Here is a 23345-nt window from a genome sequence, read left to right on the forward strand (position 1 = left end):
AAAGGAACAGTCTTTAATAGAATCCAACACACAGGGTAATTCACAGGGAATGTCTGTTGATACACGAACATGACGATTGAGACCTGACAAACACAAACTAAACAGACTGGAGCTTAATGCACAGGTAACGAGGACAATAGACAAGACTGAACCAAATGAGAGACAGAAACTAAGGCTTTGTCCAAATACCCACACTTGCAGTCTTTGCACTTGACTACTTAAATGACGTATTTCCTGTGTTTGGCCCAAGTGTTCAAGTGAGAATGAAGATCACAAGTGTGTGTCGAACTATTCATTACCTGATGGGACACACTTATAGTGTTGTAAAAATGCAAGTGATTACACAGCTTTATTTTAATTTTAAATACTTTGCATTTTAAAATCAACTTCTAAATGTCTGTTCAGTAGTCCCTATAACATGACATAATTTTAATTTGTGGTGCTTCTAATTAAATGAAAAAAAGCAGTTGCAAATGTTGTACAAAATAAATATCACCACTACTCATCTTTGCACCAATAAAATGTAAAAACACTGTTTTTCTACCAAATTATTATTAATATTTAACTTACATTGGAAAGGTTTCCGTGACCTCTTGCGAGATCTCAGCAAAAAGTCTCAGGATTTATGCTGCGTTCCAGGCAACCCGTGTTTTTCCAACCTTCTACCCGTGAAAGTGCACTGGAACGGCAGTCAAACCCGTGACGTCCCACCTGTGAACTCATACTAGATCGATGTACTCCCAGTTCCACGCTCTGACGTCACATAGCCCATGAAACAACAATGGCAGCCCCTACGGATGCAGCGTTTATGTAAGTGGTACAGGGTAAGAAATAGATCAATAAATCAAAAAAGATAAATAAATCAATAAATATATCAGTTTGGCGTGACTTGCCTGGAACGCTACAAAGTCGTGAGTCGTGATTTGAAGTCGTGACTTACAGGCAAAAAACCTGCCTGGAACGCAGCATTATTTCCAGAAAATGATGCATGATGGGATACACTTAGCCTCGGATACCGCTCTGGAGCGATATTTGAGATAGTGTGGATTTAGTGTGCGTTAAGGGCACTGCACTTTGCCATTTTTAAGACATGGGACAGACTTGCACACTTACTTCCTGTCGCACGCACGCACTCTCAAGTGGCCAAGACCGCAAGTGTGGGTATTTGGACAAAGCCTAGATGACGCAGAGCACATGGGGAAAGAACAACAGTCCTGGGGTGTGACAAAAACCTAAACCTTATGAAAGAAATAAAGGCAAACTGGACTGTAAAAAGGGAAGTGAAAATGACTGAAATGTTTAAAATAAAAATGATTTACAATCAAATTAAAAGAACAGATGAAATGAAAGAATTATCTATTTGGCTGAATTTCGAAAGTAAACCAGATTAGGTTAGATGAACACAAACTCTGGTCTGAAAAGTGAGGTCACTTAACTTTCATTAAGTTATTCCAACTAAACTTTATCAGTTCAAATAACTACATTATTCAAGCAAAATTAAATTAAGTAAACTAAAACATTTTTACAGTGTGCCCTGTGCAGTCTGTTTCAACTAACCAGATATCTCATCTCATTTCAATTTATATATTTAAGACCAATCAAAAAACAATGAAGAAAAAAGTATATAGGCATACAAAAGGCTGAGGATATCAAATCTCAAGTCATAGGCTAAAATAAAGTTATACATTTTTATCTTTGATTTAAAACTATGTAATTTTGCAGCAGTTCTAATATGGATCTGTAAACTGTTCCAGAGAATGGGTGTCTTTGGCAAAAGCTTGATCTGCCCTGCATGTAATTTAATTTTAACTTTGGAACAGTTAACACACACACAGACCTAAGAGTTCTTACTGGATTTACACACGTCAGAAACGTAAGAGTGACGCTATTTAAACATTTACAAACAAGCAGAAGCACTTTTACATCAATTCAAAATCAAGTGGATTGGGAGCCAACGTAAGGAAGATGTTCACGTTTGTGAACACTGGTTAAGAGTCTCGCAGCCACATTTTGGATCATTTGTAATCTAAATGAAGAATAGTTTATTCACAGGAAGTTACAATAGTCAATTCTTAAAGAAATATAAGCATGAATTGCAGTTTCAAAGTGCTTAAAAGAAAGGAAAGTTTTCACAAGCCAGCGCTCTTAGTTGGCAAAAGCTTGATTTGACAACTAAATTTATTTGCCTATCAAATTTAATTGGACTATCTAATTAGACACCCAAGTTTTTTACTTACACATGATTTAAAGTGCCCCTATTATGGGTATTTTGGTTTTGGGAGTCCCTAACAACAGGTTGACATGCATGCAAGGTCAAAAAACACTTTAATTATCTAATAATATGCATTTATTTTTATGTTATTTGCTCAATGTCTCCCAAGCGATTCACTCAAGGATTCATTTTTCCAAATCCCTCCTTTGTGTGCCGCTAATCTGTGGTGATTGGTCGATTGGTCTCATTTTCATTTCAGCATGCTTGTAATAACTGATAAAGCAGTGTTTGTGAGTGCAGTGCTACTTTGTGTACAGTGTTACCGGGGAAACCGCTATCTTTACCGCTCCAAAAATGGCTCCTAGTGGCAAAGAATGAATCTGCATTTTTATTCAGACCAACACGAAAAGACCAACAATTGGGCAGGCAATATGCTAATGTTTCATGTTGACTAGTCGACTCTTTCTTTTGAGAGACAATAACTGTAGCGTGCACTTTCAGATTTAAAACTTTGCAGGATGTTTTCATTCACATAGAGCTGTGTTACACACTGCATGAAATCTCGTTTTCAAAAATCCATAATAGGGGACTTTAACTGAAGAAGATAAAAAAACCAAAAGAGATGAATATGTAGTGAATAAACAGTTTTACTATTTTAGATTTAAAAAAGAAATGAAACAACATCCAGGCTTTGACATTGGAAAGAAAGGCGCAGAAGGTGTCTAAGCCATTTTTGTGCTTCAGTTTTAGGTTTAGGAATAAAGATGTATTTCCAGGTTTTTCACGGACAGATAAAATCATCTAAATACCGCCGTACTCAGCCTGGGAATGTGTAATTCTCTCAAACAACTCAAGCCAGGTTTTCAAACTGAATTGACGTCTCTTCAAATAATCGAATCTATCTATCTTTTGTCACTGAATCAGAAGAACTGTGCCATAGTCCTATTTTTTTTACTGCTGTTACCACTACTGCTACTGCTATCACTGCTGCTCTTCTTCCTTCTCCTGCTGCTGCTAGTGCTAGTGCTAGTACTGTTCCTGCTCCTACTGCTAAATCTACTGCTGCTCCTGCTTCTGCTGCTGCTGTTTCCAATGCTGCTCCTGCTACTATTAATGCTCCTATTCCTGTTAGCATTGTTTTCCCCCCATCTTTCATGTTTTGTCTAAAAGCCTCCTGCTTGATTTTTTTTTGGGCTTCTTTATACATCTCATTAGTGTAGTGCTGTCCTTCATTCTCCTCCACCATTTGCTCAATCTTCTCCAGCAGTCCTGTGACCTGAGAGCGGTTCCTCATGTTCTCATTATTGAATGAGTGAAATCTGCCACCACATGAATCAACAAGAGCCCTGAGGTCATTACTTTCACTGATATACTCATATAATGGTTTACCCATCAGCTGATCAGCGTGAGTGAGCAGGACAATGGTGTAACGAGCAACATCTTCTCCGAAGTCCTTCTGAATCCATTTCACTGCTTTTTTCTCCTCGTCTGTGAATCTCACATCCAGTCTGATGACCAGCAGGAACGCATGAGCACCAGGAACAGACTTGTACATGCACTTCTCAATCTCAGCCCTCAGTTCTTCTTCTGACATTCCAGTATTAAAGATGCCTGGAGTGTCACTCACTGAGATGTTTGTGTCTCCCATCACCACTTCTCCTCTCTCACAGGTTTTAGTAACTGACTGTGGTGAACTAGCTTTCTGAAAACGCTCTTCACACAGTATAGTGTTTCCAGTCGCACTCTTTCCTGCTCCAGTTTTTCCCACTAGAACAATCCTCCGATCTGATGAAGAGGGAGGGCTATTATATTTACACATCATTTACAAACATTCGAACAAAAAAGAATTGATGACATAATATCAAATGTATGGTACTATACTATATTAATTTATACCTTTCTCTGGATGACAAAGAATCCAACCACAAATGTGTGATTGCGTTGCATTTAAAAACTCTGTGCAAGCATTTCCATTTCATCATTTACTCATCCTCATTCTAAACATACAAACTCTTTCTTCTGTGGAGCACTAACTTTGATGAATGTCTCAGAACACAGATGTGCTAATTTCAAAAATGAAAAAATGCAGAGAGACCAATTGTCCTGCAAATCATTGTTCAGTGAGAATGCTAATGGCTGCCTCTGTTCTTATTATTCTCCAAATGTTTGGATGTGACACAAGGGAGAAAATCATGACCAGATCTTCATTAATGGGTGAATCCCTTTATATCGAAACGGTAGTTTTATGTTTCAGAAAATGTAATAATATCATTATATAAAGTAAGAAAAATCTTTATCAATGGCAACCCAGGACAGGCCTGCATAAGCATTCCTTATGTTTGTGTTTAATGATAAAGTTGGAGTAAAATCCATCATATTTATTCACTGGACTGATGGATTCATTTAAAAACTAGTGAATGGATGAAGTTCTTTGGTAATGAATTTGTTACATGCACAGATACATGATTTGCCTTTTCGTGCCAATAGAGACAAACAGATCAGACACATTTGCATATATGCACAGGGTAGATACTGTCAATTTTGAGAGGCAAATTTTTAATCACGATCAGACAATAGCCTAATAGTTGACGTCCTGTACAAAACGTTGGTGTAATCATCAAATATTGGTGATTTATTGGAGGTGGAGAGCAAACAAAAATATTTACAGTGCATAAGAAACAAAAAAAATAATAAAACTGTACAAAAAAGAAACAAAACAGCAACAATGTGCTTAATTTGGCTACACCAAAATGGCCCAAGTATGTAACCTTGCTCAGTCCGCAGTCGGAACAAAAAACAAAAAACTCCCTTCCTCTCAGCTAGCAAGCCTATTTATAGGCTAAGGCCCCTCCTACAGGGCATACCAAGTGGGAAGACAACAAACAAAATAGTTTGAAACAAACAAATTAACCAATGTAAACCTCCAGCACAACCAGACTTAACCTTCCAACAAGTAAAACAACAACCATTAACAGAAGAGAGTTTAACAACAAATTAAATGGAAAACTAACTGTTCCTAACTCCCCCCCCCCCCCCCCTAGACATCACAACAAAATGGCAGCTTCCACAGGAAGTGATGTGGCGGTTGTTTTAAAAACCTGGTTGACCTAGATAAGGGTTTGATTGTGCTGAGTGTGAACCTGGAAATTTAACTGCAACAAGGTTTGTGGAAAATTTGTGAAAAAATAAATATAATTATCACATGTATTGTATGTCCTGACCTTTTGTTTTGTTTTTTTAGAAAAATTATGTTCTAGGGAAAACTATAAAAAGTCAAAAGTAGAAAAGAACACAGCAGTAATTTAGACTAAACAAACAAAAACTCCATAACTCTTTCCTGGTGTGTATACAGATGTTAATTTGCCGGCAATACTCAGTACACATGAAATGGGTGTGTTTGTAGGTCCAAGTTTATAGAGTCAACAGGTTAACCTGTGACATTTTCACTTCAGTAAGTTCCTTGTTCCTGTTTCTGACCATTAAGCCTAAAATCATAATAATAATCATATGTTTAATTTATATAGCACCTTTCCCAGGCTCAAGGACGATCATATTACTTAGTTTGCCTTTATAATAAATATACTGATGTAATGTTACTTCATGAACAGCAGTAATGACACATTTACAGTGTTTTGTTTAACATTATCAGTGTAACTCTGTTATAGCACGCACTTACAATTTAGATGAACTGAAAGGCACAATTTAATCACGATTGTAAATATTGATTTGTTGACCTACACTGAGAAAAATGATTTTGTGGTGAAGTAAATACTACATAAAAACAAATGTAATTTCAACATTAAATAATTTAGTTCAGGCAATAATTAAAAAAATTAAAGTACATTCTATATTATTACTCAATTTATGCTTGTAGAAATTAAAGTTTGAACTTATAAGTATATTTTACTTAGAATTGTTATGTTTACAAGGATTCTTCAAGTTATTCTTCAAGTCACTGGGGCATGAATAATTCAAAAGGTACATTTTTCACTGTTTTTGAGTTGTATTAACACTATTTTATGGTTGCTTTTGTTGTTAGGTTTAGTAACTTGCTGTTTTCTACTCAAAAATGACCCATTCATACTCAAACACGATCCACTGATTGCTACCGTCATTGTGTACGGTGTATTGAGGTCTCTGTGTTCATTTGGGTAATAATTATATTGAGGGGACCAGTTGTCTACTTGCTTACTTACATGTTTGTAAGTGAACCACATGCTTTAATAGCATGTTTTTGTATTTGTTTTTTCCAGTGCTACAGTGTTTAAGTGAATGTTATAAACCACGACTGAGAGAAATGTAGCAGTGCAGTAACCAGACCAATAGTTGAGGATCTAAAATAAATTAAAATGTTATTTTGGTTCAACTCAGTTAATTGTATTTTTAATATAAATGAGTTTAAATGTTAAGTTTACACAACTTGAAATTACTCATTAGATTATATCATGTTTTAAGCAAAGAATGTTGAGTGAATTCAAATATTTAAGTTCATATAACAAATATTATCTTGTTTATTTTAAGTAAACTTGTTCCAAGTTGGGTTTATTTAAAAAGTGTGATGCATAAATGGTGCATATATATTTTATGTAAATCTAACACATCAGTTTTACCAGTGTGTGCTCTATATCTGTATACTATATATACTTTGTATCACAATGACAAGAACCAAAGACTTTGCTTGCTATCATATGATATAATGTTATGTAATTCACAGAGCTACAGTGATTCAGGATTTCTTACTGTTTTCATTAAATCACAGTGTAATATATTAATTCTAAATCCTATTAATACAATTTAATTGTAAGTGAATAATGCTTAACTGACCTTTATCTGATGATGCCATTATTGCTTTGAATAGTTCTGCTGTTGTTGGACTGAGAGAGTTAAGCTGACAGTATGAAATTATAGCTTGATTATTACCTATTTGTGTTCAATAGAAACTCCACCCATCTCTCTCTCGTTCTTATGGACTGTATGGAAACCGAAAATGTTACATTGAAGGCATTGTTTGAATAATTAAATTATATTGATATATTTATGGTATAAATAAAATAATAAACATGAGCATCATGATTTTCTGTAAAGCTGCTTTGAAACGATGGGTATTGTGAAAAGCACTTTACAAATAGCCTAAATCTGCCTATTTTTTTATTTATTTATTTATTTGTTTTTTAATCCATGTAAGGGAATCCCGCAGCTGTCAGCTGTGATTAGACAGGGGGAAACTGGGCTAGTTTTCATTCCTTTTGCGAGGGGTTGAGTCAGTTTTGGTTGATTTCTTTCTGGGACCTGGCAACCCTGTGTGGTCTTACTCTGACAGGTGATTTGCTGATTATGTGTCCTGTAATTACTGATTTAAAACCTAATACTTTTTGCCACACAGAGAATACAAATAAGCCAGTAAAATAAATAGCATCTTGCTGGTAAATGACAAATTATCTTAGAGCCATCTAAGAAAGGTTAAAGTTAATAGGGAAGGTTTTTATAATCTAGTAGCACATTAAAGTAATATAATAAACTGTTGGATCGGGGAATGTGATGGATTCAGTCATCAAAATCTCACTCCAGCCTGGAAAGCAAAGTTTGGCAACCCTGATATCATGCATTTATCCTCAGCGATAACAGGATGAGAAGCGCAGCTCCGTTCTTGTCCAGCAGAGAGAAGCAGATCCTCACTGATTAAACCGAACCTGCAACACAACCTCGAAACCAGGAGACACCTGTATCAAGCTTTTATTTTCATTTATTTATAGTGTGGTGACAGTTAAACACCGCGTGCCCGGCTGAGGGAGTTTCTTTGATGTTTTCTATGAATCTATGATTGAACTCCAGTAAACTGACTCGTGCATCATTCGCTCGGACCCACCTCCCGTCGCCATGGAGACAGAATCCCTCCGGAGATCAGAAACTTCCAGTTCCAGACTGTTTTTGTTCAAACACACGCAGATTTATTCTTCTGATCCTGGAGATTTTCACAGAAACTGCGATGTTTTCATAAGAGCTGCAGGACTCGAGAGTTTCCGGTGAGTAACATCTTCACGTCATTATTTTACATCCTCAGACATGTATGATATGATATTATTACCATGTTTCTGAGAATAATCATCATTCATCAGTGAACAGTTACTCTGATGTTTTGTTTTGTTTTCTCACGGATGTTTTGTATTGAATAGATTATGGTTATAATATCATATCTGAATGAAGTATGCTTATATGTTTTGATTTCCATACTATTTCTATTTACAGTGGCGATTAAAAGTATTTGAACGCGTGTAAATGTAACAAACATTAGCGTTAGATCGAGTGTCTGTATCTGTTTCAAAGCTTCAGATCATCTTATCTTCTTATATTCAGATGTGTTGATGAAGTGTGTTTGTGCTTCTTTCTTTACAATGAATGACACTTGATTTGATTATGACATACAGATTTTTTTAAAGTGGGTTTTTTGTTTTGTTTTCTGTCACAAATGTCGAAACATTATTATTAAATCAAGACATGTTTTGCTTTCTGAAAAAAGTGAGTTATACCTAAAACAAGAAACAAAATATCTTGCAAAGGGGTTAGAATTTCAAAGCGAAAACAGAACTATTTGTCTTACTCCATATATTTATTTCCTTGTTTTAAGCATAAACTTTGAAAGCTGGTTTCTGCCACAGGATAAAAATAATAATAATAATAATAATAATAATAAAAACACATAATTGAGAGTTTCTCACAGTTCAGACTTAATAAAAATAAAAGTCAGAATTGCACGATATAAACTTCAGAACTGTGAGGAAAAAAGCTGAAAATACCTTTTTACTTTACTTTTAGTCATTTAGCAGACGCTTTTATCCAAAGCGACTTACAAATAAGAACAAGTAACTACAACTAAGTCAAAACTCTGTAAATACTATATACACACATTTAAGAAAATAAAATTGACAAATGAATACAACAACATTTCAATACTAAACATTTAAATGAAAACAAAAAAATAAGCTAAAAACAACAAAAGGTATGAGTATAATAATGCTTCTAACATAACTCTAAGCCAAACACCAAAAAACAACTACATGTGTATGTACAGCCACACACATATACATATAAAAAATAAATTCAATATATATATTATTTCATTTCCATATAGTATGAAGTACTAAAATAACTAAAATCAAATTAAATAAAACTGAATAAACAACCTATATAGATATCAACACTGAGCCAAGCACACATGTTTTAAAACAACAACAACTTACTTACACATAGTCAGAAATGGTTATTAAAACTGAAACAGAAGTGAAACGAGTAGTAGAAAAGAGGAGAAATAAAAAGCGATACTTATATCCTTTGCCGGTGTCTCTGTCCGGTTCAGTTGCACGGTGGAGTCGATGGTCTTCACACGAGGAGAGCTTTACACGACGGCTGCCGCGGTATAATAACCTATTTTATACCTATCTAACAAATCACTATTTGAATTCAGCTGCTCCCACTTTCCTGTTTATCACTAAAAATGGCCAAGCAAGTGCACACACTGACAAGATACGCGATGCAGTATTTTTTATTATTTTTTTATTCCATGCCAGAAACAGGCTTCTAATAATAAACTCAATTAATTTTGATATTTATTTTAGAAAACAAGATTGAAATTAATACATCTTTATTTAAAAAATTATAATGGAAAACAATTATGAATATTATTAAATTTAAGAATTTGATGTGTTTGTATGTGTTTATCAGAGGATGGTCAGGAAAAGTGGCGTTGCGCGTCGTTCATCGAAGCGCGGCTCTCAGATCCCGGCTCTCAAGCATCTCTCTCTCCTGGATCCGGCTCCTTCAGAACCTCCTCTACTCCAGACCGGTCCAGAAGAGAGTCCCTCCTGTCCGGACCGGGTTTACCAGCACGCGGCTGCCATCTTTCAGAGCACACACCTGGAGAAACCTCCCTCTCACAGGCTCATCAGCTACGGGAAGAGGTCAGAGGTCAGATTACCTGCTGCCAAGGACGAGGCGTCTCAGCGATCAGCGTATCAACTCGCCTTCAACACACTCAAATGTAAGTGAATCATGTTTACTAAAGAAATTACTATATTGAGCATCAAAGTCAGTTCTTTTTTTTCCCCTAAAACACACTGCCACAAGTGCACTGCAAACATGATTTTTTACTTGGTATTTTTGTCTTGTTTTTCAGTACAAATATCTAACATTTTTTAATCAAGTTACATTTTCTTGTTTTCTGAAAAAAAAAGCATAAAATAAGAACAAATATCTCCCAATCAGGTCCGAAAAACAAATTTAATTCAAAGAGAAAAAATATTTTTTTTCTGACCAATTTGGCAGATACATGTTCTTGTTTTAAAGGACCTATTATGCTTTTTCACTTTTTGAATTATAGTCAGTGTGTATGCTTGAGCATAAAAAGATCTACAAAGTCTCAAAGTCCACTCCAAAGGGAGATATTTAGTTTTTAAAAAATCCCTTTCAAGAACTACAACGAACGGCTCGTTTGGACTGCAAAGTTGTTTTCCTGTATTTGTGACATCACAAAGTGGTCCATTAGAATATCATTCAAATAAATCCCGCCTACGGAAATTTGAATGGACAGAGGTGGACAGAACGCTTGGTTGAGCACGGCTCGTTTCAAAATCAAAACCAGGTGCTGGTGTTTTTATATCACTGTATTTCTGATGGAAACCAACTGTTTTCAGAAAATTTTGGATGTCATTTCCATTTCATCTTGCGTGTAACATCTGATAAAGCAGGGTTTGTGAGCGGAGCTCTGTTTTGTGTACAGCGTTACCGGAGAAACCTCGCTCTCTCCCGCTCCAACAGCGCCTCCTGCTGGCAGAGAATTAATTTGCATATATATGCCGCCACAAATAGTGCAAGTCTGTGGGGCTATGGTATAAATAAATTCATCTGTATAACAGTTTCAGTGCAATTCATGTAATAATGTTAGAATTAAAGAACAATAAACATAATACCGTTGCACTTATCTGGACATAGTAAATGCAGTTATTTTTAAGCTGTTGTTGATATCCTATCTAAAACATGATTTAGCCAAAAAAAAACAACAATAACGTTACCACTTTAATGTCTTGCAATATCGGTTCTGCCAATAAGGTTCTGCACGATCTTCTTGTTCAATATTCTCGGGGTCTGAATAGATATGGCAATATTGATGAACTTGGGCTGCGTCCGAAATCGCATACTTCCCTACTATATAGTATGCGAAAAACAGTATGCGAGGCGAGTAGTATGTCCGAATTCATAGTATTCAAAAAACAGTAGGCGAGAAGTACCCGGATGACCTACTACTTCGGCCCGAATTCTGTAGTAGGCATACGATGGACACTTTACTATCCCATGAGGCCACGCGAGAGGAGGCGTCATATTCGAAAAATGGCGGAAGGCGGCGACGCGGCTGTTTTCAAGTGCAAGTACCTCAGGGACAAACGTTGTTTATTGTGGTTAAATTGCACTTGTTTAAAATAATCAAAGTAAACGGCTGACTTATTAAAGTTTAAACGTTGTAAATCGATGAGATGACTTCATGAACATGGCGGGTGTAGTACGTCCGAATTCCATTCATACTACCCTCATTCATACTAGAACATACTTTTTTAACGGTCGAGAAGTACGTTTGAATTCAAATGTAGTACCTACACAAGTAGTATGCGATTTCGGACGCAGCCCTGCTGATTTGGCGAGGGGCGGGGCAATACTGAAACACAGTCTAAGCTGTTCTCCAATCACAACGCACTGGGACAGCTAACCAATCACAACACATTTCGTTTTTCGGAAGGCGGGCCTTCATCAAACCCGGAACTAATCGAGCCGTTTGTGTCAGGCTGGGGAGAAAGGTATTGTAATAATGTAAATTATGTGAAAAAAAAATTCAGAAAATAAAACTTAATATCAAGACATTCAAGTCATTCTGCTTCTCCAGTAAATGTATCTTGATTTAATGAAAGTTTAGATATTTGTACTGGAAACAAGACAAAAATACTGAGAATGAAAATTATTTTTTGCAGTCGTTTCTTTTTTTCTTGCCACAAATGCACTGCAAAAAATGTTTTTCTTAATATAATCTTAAAAAACATTAGCAGATATGTTTTTATTTTGGGGAGTGATGAAAAGCGATTCTATAAGATGGTGATGTCAACTAAAAAAAGTTTATTATGAAGACAAAAGTTTTTCTTGAGAATGAAGTGTACTGTTGAATCATTCATAAGAGCAGGAATGTGTTTTTAAAAATCTAACTAACAAAAATATGTTCTAAGAGTGTATTGCTAATGTTCACATAACATTATGAAAACGTTATTTCTCAATGTTCTTTGGATGTTCAGTTTTAAAAATGATTTTCAAATGTTTCTTGGTTATGCAAATATAAAAGGAACATTCCATTTTATTGTTTTGCAAACATTACGGGAATGTTACTTTTGAATGTTCTCTGAAGGTAGTTGTAACATTTAAAAACGTTAAATGAACATCCAACTGAAACATTTTAATGAATGATGTATAAAGATGCCAGAACATTCTGAGAACATTCCCTGTTTGCTGGGTGAGTTGTAATTTCACATTGACTCATTGAAAAGCAGCCGTGATATTGAGTGTTATGTTTATTCCCATTCACTGTTGATGGAGTGGGCAGGTTCATGCTGGTTAATGTCTTCTGAGGCAGTAGTTGCAGATTTGGTCCCGTGTGATGGTCAGTATCTCTTAGCACTGTGTCCTTTTAGCAGAATATTTCATCTGCTGGTTCTCCAGAGGACGACTGCTTTAATGAGCGCCGACAGCTAACTAATGAGTCTCTTTGTGCTCAAGAGACTGAGACAGAGTCAGTACAACACAACACACATTCTGTCCTGGGTGAGGATCAGCGCTAGGTAATGCGTCACAATTAGAGCGACACTATGCACATTTTTATACAAATTAATGAGAAAGTGCTAAAATCAGGTTCTCAACTCATGTCTTTACCCAGACAGATTAAACTCTGTTTTTAAATTAATATATACATTTTATTTATTCTATTTTGAGTCAAGATACATTTACTGGTGAAGCACAATGAGTTTGGATATTAAAGGGGTCGTTCACTCAAAAATGGAAATTCTGGGTCCCACTTTATATTAAGTCGCCATAACTACTATGTACTTAGATCAAAAAATAAGTATAGTGTACTTATTGTGGTCATATTGAATTGCAAAACACTTTTGCTGTTATTAAGGTGGGATACAGGTAAGGTTAGGGACAGGTTTGGTGGTATGGGTGAGTTTAAGGTGTGAGGGATGGGTCAACAGTTAAATTATTAATGTTTATAATTACATGCAGGTATTTTTAAAATATAAGTACAATGTAAAAACATGTATGTACACAATACCAAATGATTAGTTTAAATGTAAGTGCATAGTAGTTAAGGCCACTTAATATACATTTTTAATGAAGCTTGAGAGTTTTCTGTCCCTCATTTTAAAGTCCAGGTAACAAAATCAAAAAAACAAAAAGAGCTAAAGGCATTGTAAAATGAATTGAATGCTGTAATCTAAATCTCATGAAGAGATACAACCATTTTATATGATGAACAGGTTTAATTTAGGCTTTTATTGACACATAAACACAGAGTGAATCACATAGGCCCTATAGGGTTATTCTGTGATGTTTGGATGAAAATAAAAGTCCAAATTAAATCTGTTCATCATGTAAAGCAACCTCTTCAGAAGACTTGGATTAAACCGTTCACTATAGATTCATTTTACGATGACCTTTTTGAACGTTTAGGTTCTGTTTACCACTAGAGGAACAGAAACCCTGAGACAGTTTCTTATGTGTTTTATGATTTTAGAACAACATGAGGGGGAGTAAATGATGACAGAATATTCATTTTTCAGTGAACTATCCCTTTAAGTCTAGTTTTTAGGGAATAAAATGAAACAGGTTTACACTTAAAACACGAAGAAACTATAGGGTAAACATACCTATTTAAGCACACTTCCATTTTTGAGATCAGATTATAAAAAGAAAAAATAACCAGTTGATGTGTTAGTTACTATAGACCTCCTATAATTTGAAGTCAATCGCTGAGATATGAGTCTCCATGTGTTGACATTTAGAAAGCTCTCTAAAAACTTTCACCAAAAGAGTAGCTTTTGTGCGTTTTTTAGATGTGTATGCCTTTATTTTGGGTAAGTTTCACTACTTATTGTAAAATTAAGAGATTCATGTTCAGACTGTTGCATATTATATCCTGGAACTTGGATGTGGGAAATAATTGCATTAGACCCAAAATATAGTTTTAGCAACAGATGCTACAGAAAAGATTTTGAAAGATTTCATATTATTTTAAGGTGAGCTTAAAGGATGCACTACTGTGACAATCACAGCTTCAGTCTGACATCAATAAGAAAAAGTATTATTTTATAGAAAATCAGAGCAGAAATCATGTGTATTCCAGCCTTAAGAGACTAGAGATAAGATTACATCCATTTAATAAGAGCTTCATAATGAGGCTAGTTTCTGTGTTCATCCCCATCAATTACATGTTTTATTGGTTTGTTTTATCTGATTTTTGATTGTGTTATTTAGCTGAACATGGACTTGTCTAGAAGTTGATTTGTGTTTAGATGACACTTCATTATGAATATATAACTGATCCACTTACGTGCCTTGCTGCTTGATTTTAGAGTTTTGCTTTTTTTTTTTTGTGATTGACTTTGTATAAAAATATATTGCTATTTGAATTGTTATTCTGTAAAAATTGAGCATTTCATATTTTGTTTTTACAGAACAGTTGTAAAATAAAATGATCATTATTAAATAAAATATTACTATTTTAATACTAATGTTTTGCAAAAGAATTTGTATTTTTATTTTACTGTTCAATTCTGGCCAGCTTTAATACTCCTTCTCCGAGGTTTACTCACATCACTATCAGCACTAGTACTAGTGATAATTGATTAAACAGTACTAAATGTTCACAGCTGAAGGCTGTATAATGTTGAAGCATGTTTAAAAGCTGATTTTGCACCAGTGAGCTCTGAGAACAGCACAGTCAGAGGAGATCAGAAGTGAGAGTGAAGCTTGTGATATCGATGTGGCTGTTTAGGTTTGGTGAGCATGTTTCACATGAGACCGCACACCTGGGAAAACCTGCTTTAATCTGTCTTAACTCCACGCTACACAATCAATACACACGCACAAACGTGACTCACATACACACTAGCTCTGTGTGTGCTGGACACACACACACATCAGGAGATCTGCAGAAAAATAGCTTTGCATTTGCCCTCCCAGTGATTTCTAAAACTAGTCTTGTTTCTGTCTTTGGAGTGAAAATGCATGCAGACAGTTGAACAGATGCAAGAGTGAAAAGACAAGTATTATAAGCAAACTTTGCAATTAAAATGTTGTTGTAGAAGATTAAATAGGATTTTGCAGTTAAAATGTGGTTGTAACGGGTTAAATTGATCTGTATTTTTAGTGAAAATGTGGTTGTAAAGGGTTAAACTGATCTGTATTTGCAGTAAAAATAAAAAAAAAAGTTTTTCAGTCTGTAGATGTGGTTTGATTCTGTCTCTCTCTTGTTGAATATAAGATCAAATCCATGAAATGCAAATGAAGCAGTCTTTGGCTGTAAAGGGCAGAGACTTTATTGGTCCGGTGACCTTACAGACGCCGTGATCAGCTCACGCTGCACTTATAGGTGTGGAGGGGCATCTGCATGATTCCTCTGCGGCTTCATCCGTTTTCATCAGGTTTCTGAGTGCAGAGACACGTCCAGAGGAGATTGGAGCTGAATTGTCTCAGGGTTCGTGGGATTGTTGCAGTTCACTGGAGGAGATAAAGGCTTTTTATCTGAGCAGAAAATCCACGGGGTTCATTGTGATTTTGTCCTTGAGCAGCAGAACGGTTCCCCTGCCAGAAACACCGCTGTAAATATCAGCCTGCAGGAGATCCAGAGCATGTAACTCATGCAAATGACCTGATTAAAGCTCTGGGCCAAAATGAGTCGTTTCTCACGCTGGGTTCCTTCTCTTCTGACAGATAGATGAGTGTGTTTGTGTGTGTTTCACACATCTAAGAGATAAAGTAGAGAAATGGAGCTCCGTTCATTGTGTTCATCTGTCACCCGCTCATATTTCTCTTCTTCCTTTCATTTGCTGTTCTTTTCTCTGCTGTCGTCCTTCACTGGACTCTTTCCGTGTCACATGACTCCGTCCAGATGTATGACATCAGTGATCCTGCATCATGACCGATTGTATAACGCAGGGGTTTTTAATCTTCTAAATGCCCCCCCCAATCCCCCCTCCGATCTACCATTTATAATTTACAGGGCATCTGTATAGGTTCTTGCATAAAGGCTCAATTTATCCTGTAAAACAAAAATGTAAATTATAAACATGTCTAAAATGTTTGGAAAATGTTTTGTTTCTATTAATATAAATTAGATTATGTTATTCTGTTTCTTTCTACCCTTTATAGTGCTGTATTTATTTACTTTTATTTGAAACAGAATTTAATGATTTATTATCTATTTATTCACTCATTTATTTACTTATTTTAATCTAATTATTTACTTTGTTTTATTCTAATGTTTACTTGTTATTTATGTATTTTAATTCATTGTTTATGTATTTATGTTTATGTATTTGTACATGATTATTTAATTACTACTAATTTATTTATATTAATTTATTTATTGTTTTAATATACATAGTTTTTTGTTTATTATTTATTTATTTGTTTAACAAATTTTAATACATTTTGGTTTATTTATTTGCATCTAATTTTAATTGTTTATTTATTGCTTTATTTGCTCATTTATTTATTATTGCTTTTTAAGCAAATTATTTCATTTTTATTCATTTTAATTTAATGTTTGATTATTCGTTATTTTTATCAAAATTTTGGTTTATTTATTTTCATTTAATTTTTAAAATGTATTTATTTGTTTATTTGCTCAGTTATTTGATTATTTATTTTAGTCTATTTTTATTACATTTTGTTTATTTATTATTTACTTTAATTTAGTTGTTTGTTTTAATCCAATGTTTATTATTTTAATTATCAAATATTTTTTTGTAATTTATTTATTTATTTAAAAATAAACATTTTTTACACTTTTTCTGTAAACATTTCCACTCGGACCCCAGTTTGAAAACCCCATGTCTAACATCATGACTTTATCCAGATTTATGACTCCACCCACAGTCCTGACCTCATCGCTCCTCCACCCACAGCGATTATTGCTCCTTCTTTAAACCAACAACCTTCAGCAAGAACTACTTTGCAAAACACCGTGTAATCTCAGTAAATGGCCCTGAACAGATCAGCGTCTCTCCTCAGCGGTGCGATAAACATGATTTTCATTCTGCTGGGGTTCCAGACCTTTAGTGAGGCTGCAGATTTATTCTGTCAGGTGTTTCTCCACCGAGAGTTTGGCTGAGGAGCTGCTGTAAATGTGATCTATATCATGACCATCGCTGGAGTTTGTATAGCTCTCTTGTGCTTTTCCAGCCTCTTTCTTAGTCCCGCCCCTGCTCTCTTCTAATTGGACAACAGCTGTGCTGTGGCCACGCCCATATGCACTGCTGATTGTTTTATTATTGGATGATTTGACTCCGCCCAAAGTGATGGCATCGTTGACTCATGTGATGACCATCTGTCTAATGTAGGGTTTAATAACACAGACCCTCAAATATGACCATCCTCACACGAGGGACCCCCAAACAAAACAAACATCTTTGTGGTTTCTTGTGTAAAGACACTATTTATACGGTGGAAAATAATGGTATAAATATGTCTAAAATATTATTCGGAAAATATTTAGTTTCTATTAAGCTACATTGTTATGCTTTTTCTTAAGCATTATATGAATTTACTTATTTATTTACTTTTTTAAATCTGATTACTTACTAATTTTTGTTTTAATCTAATGTTTATTTACTTTAGGCTAATTTTTATTTTTTGTTTATTTTTTTTTATTTTAATACAATGTTACTTATTGTTTATTTACTCATTTATTTAGTTATTTATTTTAACCTAATGATTATTTATTTGTTTCATTGTAATTGTTTTAATTGTAACTTGTCATTATTTATGATTTTCTATTTATTTATTTATTTTTGTTTTAATTTGTTTTTTTGTTTTAAGCTAACATTTATTTATGTAATTTAATATTATTTTTATCTCATTTGTAATGATTTATGTTTATTTATTCTTTACTTATTCTATCTTTTTATGTATTTATTTTTGTTTTATAAAATGTCTATTCATTTATGTTAATCCAATGTTTTATTCTTTATTTATTTATTTTTTTAAATAATTGTATTTATTTATTTACTAATTTTTGTACTGTATGTAAATTTTAAACTAATTTTTGATTATTATTTATCATTTAATTAATTGTTTTAATTTGATGTTTATTTATTATTTATTTTAATCTAATCATTGATTTTACAATATTTATTGTAAATTTCTTTTCTGTAAACATTCCATGGACCGCCTCTCTCCTCTGATTGGATAAGAGCTATGTTGTGGCCACGCCCACACGCAGTGCTGACTGCTTTATTAACAGCTGATGCGCTTCACTGGAGGTCATTATCTCTCCTGCCTTCAGTCTGTGTTGTAGATTTTAAATGTTAGAAAAATTAATTGCTTAATGAGTCACAGATCAGAAGGTTAATGACTGGCTCATGAGGAAGAGAGATTTCCTCATATATTAACCCTCTCTATGTGAATTTATGATCATATTTGCTGATATTTCTTGCCCACACATAGTGACGGTCCTCTATCAGGCCGGATGAATGGGATGTTTGTGGTTGTCATGGAAACGGCTGATGGGCGTAGACGGAGATCACAGCTGTCAATCACGATAAGAGCCTTATCTTCGATCTCACAATATTCCTGCAAAGAGTCCTTAAGATGCTGCCGCTGTACCTGCTCAAGATCAGCGTCCCGCAGGAGCAGCTTCTAAAAACAGCCTCACAGAAATCCCTCATGACTGATTTCCCTTTTACTCGCATGCAAGCGTTCAGGAAAGCTCTCTCTCTCTGCGCTCGGGGAGACAGATGCCTGCTTTATGATATGCAAGTCAAGCGCTATTCTCCAGAGAAATGAAATAAAAATGAATTAGGTTCTCTATTTTTACTCACTCGAGGAAAATGAGCTATAAAAGCTATTTGCGCATCCTCTGCCTTTGGTCTTTTTAAGGTACACAAATATAATTTTTGCTGAATTATGAATTCATCAGATTGATTCAGTTCAGAGGTTCAGTGAATGTGGGAATATGTGGGAGATGTTTTATGTTTAAAGGAGTATTTTCAGTCTCATGTTGTTCTGTTTCTGTATATTTTCTTATTTGCTTTAATCTTTGGCAGAATAAATATTAAAAGAAGTCAGATGGTGATTGATTCATCAATTAAACCGTGGCTGATGCCGTCAAAAGAGTAAACCGTTGATCTCAATCTAAATGTGTGTCTTTTCCTCACACAGATGTACAGTATGGCTTCAGAAGGCTTGGTATATAGCACATTAGTCACATGAACTACTGTTTATTGTGTGTTTTTGGCTCCTCTATTCCTTGTGTGGCTTTTAGTTTTATTTTTGTACAGTTATAATGTTTATTAATATTTTGAATTAGCTTTTATTTGAATGTTTTCAGTTTTATTTTTAAGTTTTAGTTATTTTGTTATATGCCTTTGTCAATTTTATTTATTTTTTATATTTGTATATAGCTTTAATTTATTTCTGTTTTAAGTTTAGTATTAGTAATTTAGATACTTCAAGTAATTTTATTTTATTTTTAATTGTTTTATTTACTGAAAATGTTTTTTAATACTTTTAGTTTTCTATTTTATTTTAATTTATAATATAGAATTATTTTGAATGTGTCAAAAATAGTTAATATATTAATAATATAAATATATTTAGTATATAAATATCACATAAAGTATAGGTAGATAATTTTTTTGTGAAACCAAAAGTTAATTTGTACAGTTAGTCTTCACTAATCTAAAATAAAGCGGTTTAATTCATTGTCTCAGTGGTTTGAGTAAGTAAAATTATTCAGTTTAGTGTTTGGATATTTTTGCTTGTGCAATTTTTTTATATTTACCTGTGATCTAGAACGATATCACTATAACTATAGTCAGTGTGTCTTAATTATCTTGTGTATCTGGACTCATTTGAACGTGTTTATTTGATCTTGTTTCTGTAGATCAGGAGCTTCTGGAGGACGTCTTGATTGACAGCTGCTTCTGTCTCTCACAGCCAATGGTGAGTGGAGGGCGGGACTCTGTGTGTGTGTGTGTGTGTGTGTGTGTGTGTGTGTGTGTGTGTGTGTGTGTCCGTCTGACTGTCTGCCTTCCTAATGAAACAGAAAGACCATAAATGACTAAAAACTCCCAGAATGCACTGCAGGTGGTTAATGTGACAGCTGATGGTTGTGGTGCAAAGATACTCACAAACGCTCAGCTGCGCATTTATTTTACACACTCTTGTGCATGGATACACACACACACACACACTGGAGGCTGAAATACAGCGCTGTAAAGGATGAATCGTTTGTCCGCTGCTGCTTTGGCAGGTCGTTACTCTGAATCTTAAGAGAGACCATAAACTCTGAACACAATGAACCACACACACACACACACACAGAATGACCTCTAACGAGCTGATGCTAATGTTAATCAGCAGATTAGCACACACTGACAACACCAGAATCCCTACACACACACATACACAAAGGTCTAATGCTCAGATGCTGCTCTTTCAAAGCTCATGAGATCTCAGTTACACTTTAATTAATAATGTTTTCTAAATTGTAAATGAAACAAAGATTATTAGAATATGTTTAGCAAGAAACGACCAATTCAGTCTTTCTACTTCAAAACTTCAAGCTTAATTCAATGTGTTACTTGCTCTTTCTTTGTAATTATATGTGCAATTTACTAGCCAAACGTTTCTTTTTCAGTTTTTTTCATTTAAGTATCAAACTTTGTTTCAGATGTTTCTTCTAATATTCCTTACGAGAAATATAAATCAAAAGAAAGTCAAACGAGTCACTAGTTGTCATCCAGTAAGAATACAGAGAGTTATTTATACGTTTATTTATATAGCACATTTCATACACAGTGGTAATTCAAAGTATTTTACATAAAAGAAAGTGAAATAGTAATTAAAAATAATAATAATCACAACAATAAAAAGAAAATGACAAAAATGTATTTAAAAAGAATTTAAAACAGTTACGAATAGAAAATGATTATACATAGTGCAGTCAGTTGGGACGTAGCACAGTGTTCCTTCAGTAAATGCACAGCTAAACAGATGAGTTTTGAGTCTTGATTTAAATGTGGCTAATGTTTTAGCACATCTGATCTCTTCTGGAAGATGGTTCCAACTGCGGGCCGCATAATAGCTAAAAGCAGACTCCCCTTGTTTTGTGTGAACCCTTGGTATTTCTAACTGACTCGATCCTAATGATCTGAGTGGTCTGTTTGGTTTATATTCAGTGAGCATATCAGCAATATATTTAGGTCCTGGGCCATTGAGTGGCTTGTAAACGAGTAAAAGTACTTTAAAATCAATCCTAAATGTAACCGGAAGCCAATGTAAGGACCTGAGGACTGGTGTGATATGCTCAGATTTTCTGGTTCTAGTCAGAATCCTGGCAGCAGTGTTCTGGATGAGCTGCAGTTGTCTAATGGTCTTCTTGGGAAGGCCGGTGAGGAGACCATTACAGTAATCCACCCTGCTGGTGATAAAGGCATGAACAGGTTTCTCCAAGTCTTGACTGGAAACAAAACATCTAATTCTTGCAATGTTTTTGAGATGATAGTATGCTGATTTAGTTACTGCTTTGACATGACTACTGAAACTAAGGTCTGTCTCCAGAATCACCCCAAGATTTCTGACTTGATTTTTAGTTGTTTGACCCCTAGAGTCAAGGTATGCATTCACCTTGAGAACTTCACCTTTGTTTCCAAATGCAATGACTTCAGTTTTCTCCTTGTTTAACTGAAGAAGGTTCTGGCACATCCAACTGTTAATTTCATCAATGCATTGGCAGAGGGAGTCAATGGGGCTGTAGTCATTTGGAGATCAGGCTAGGTAAATCTGGGTATCATCAGCATAGCTGCGATTGGCAATTTGGTTCTTCCTCATTATCTGACTTAGTGGGAGCATATACAGGCTAAACAAGAGCGGTGCTAGAATTGAGCCTTGTGGGACTCCACATGTCATGGCCGTCCACTTAGACTTATGCTCTCCTATACTCACATAATAACCTCTCCCTTCTAAGTATGACCTGAACCATTTGAGTGCCATCCCAGAAAGCCCGACCCAGTTTTCCAGTCTCTCTAGAAGTATGTTATGATCGACAGTGTCAAACGCAGCACTAAGATCTAGTAGTACCAGCACTGATATTTTGCCAGAATCAGAATTGACGCGAATATCATTTATTATCTTAATGAGTGCTGTCTCTGTGCTGTGATGCGCTCGGAAACCAGATTGAAAATTGTCCAGGTATCCAATTGAGTTTAAGTAGTAGTTCAGCTGATTAAAAACGACCTTTTCAATAATCTTTATTATTAGGAATATTGGTCTATAGTTGCTCAACATGGTGTTATCAAGATTGCGCTTTTTCGCTTAACAACTGCAGTTTTGAGGGAGTTTGGAAAAGTCCCAGAATGAAGTGAGGCGTTCACCACTTCTAAGAGATCAGCTTCTAAACAGTTAAGCACATTTTTGAAAAAGGATGTGGGAAGTGTGTCAAGATAGCAGGTTGACGATTTAAGGTGCTGTACTATTTCTTCCAAAATTTTGCTATCAATTTCTTCAAAAACAGACATAGTCATTCTTTTTGAAATTGCGGTCGAATCTGTGTGACCTCTGCATAACTTGAGGATGTGCCAATCTCCTTTCTGATATTATTGATCTTCTCAGAAAAGAAGGAAGCAAACTCATTGCATTTGCTGTCGGAGAGCATTTCACTGGGAATCTGACTTGGGGGGTTTGTCAGTCTCTCAACAGTAGCAAAAAGAGTGCTAGTGTTGTTTAAGTTACTGTTTATAAGGTTTGAAAAGAAAGTCTGTCTAGCTGTGGCTAGTTCCACATTGAAAGCATGAAGGCTGTCTTTATAGATGCTATAGTGAAT

The 23345-nt window shown here is 34.9% G+C and overlaps 1 protein-coding gene across 1 annotated transcript in view; it reads left to right on the plus strand.

The window, feature by feature from the left end:
* The first annotated feature begins 8108 nt into the window (after positions 1 to 8108).
* The window catches only part of LOC306882911 (putative methyltransferase NSUN7), a 47339-nt gene continuing 32102 nt past the window's right edge, over positions 8109 to 23345 (plus strand). The window contains exons 1-3 of the mRNA XM_079437908.1: positions 8109 to 8235; positions 9932 to 10247; positions 20406 to 20464. Coding sequence (XP_079294034.1) covers positions 9935 to 10247; positions 20406 to 20464 — 372 coding nt within the window. The 5' untranslated portion in view covers positions 8109 to 8235; positions 9932 to 9934. The remainder of the gene's footprint in view (positions 8236 to 9931; positions 10248 to 20405; positions 20465 to 23345) is intronic.

Source organism: Barbus barbus, assembly GCF_936440315.1.
Source record: "Barbus barbus genome assembly, chromosome: 17".
Lineage (NCBI taxonomy): Eukaryota > Metazoa > Chordata > Actinopteri > Cypriniformes > Cyprinidae > Barbus > Barbus barbus.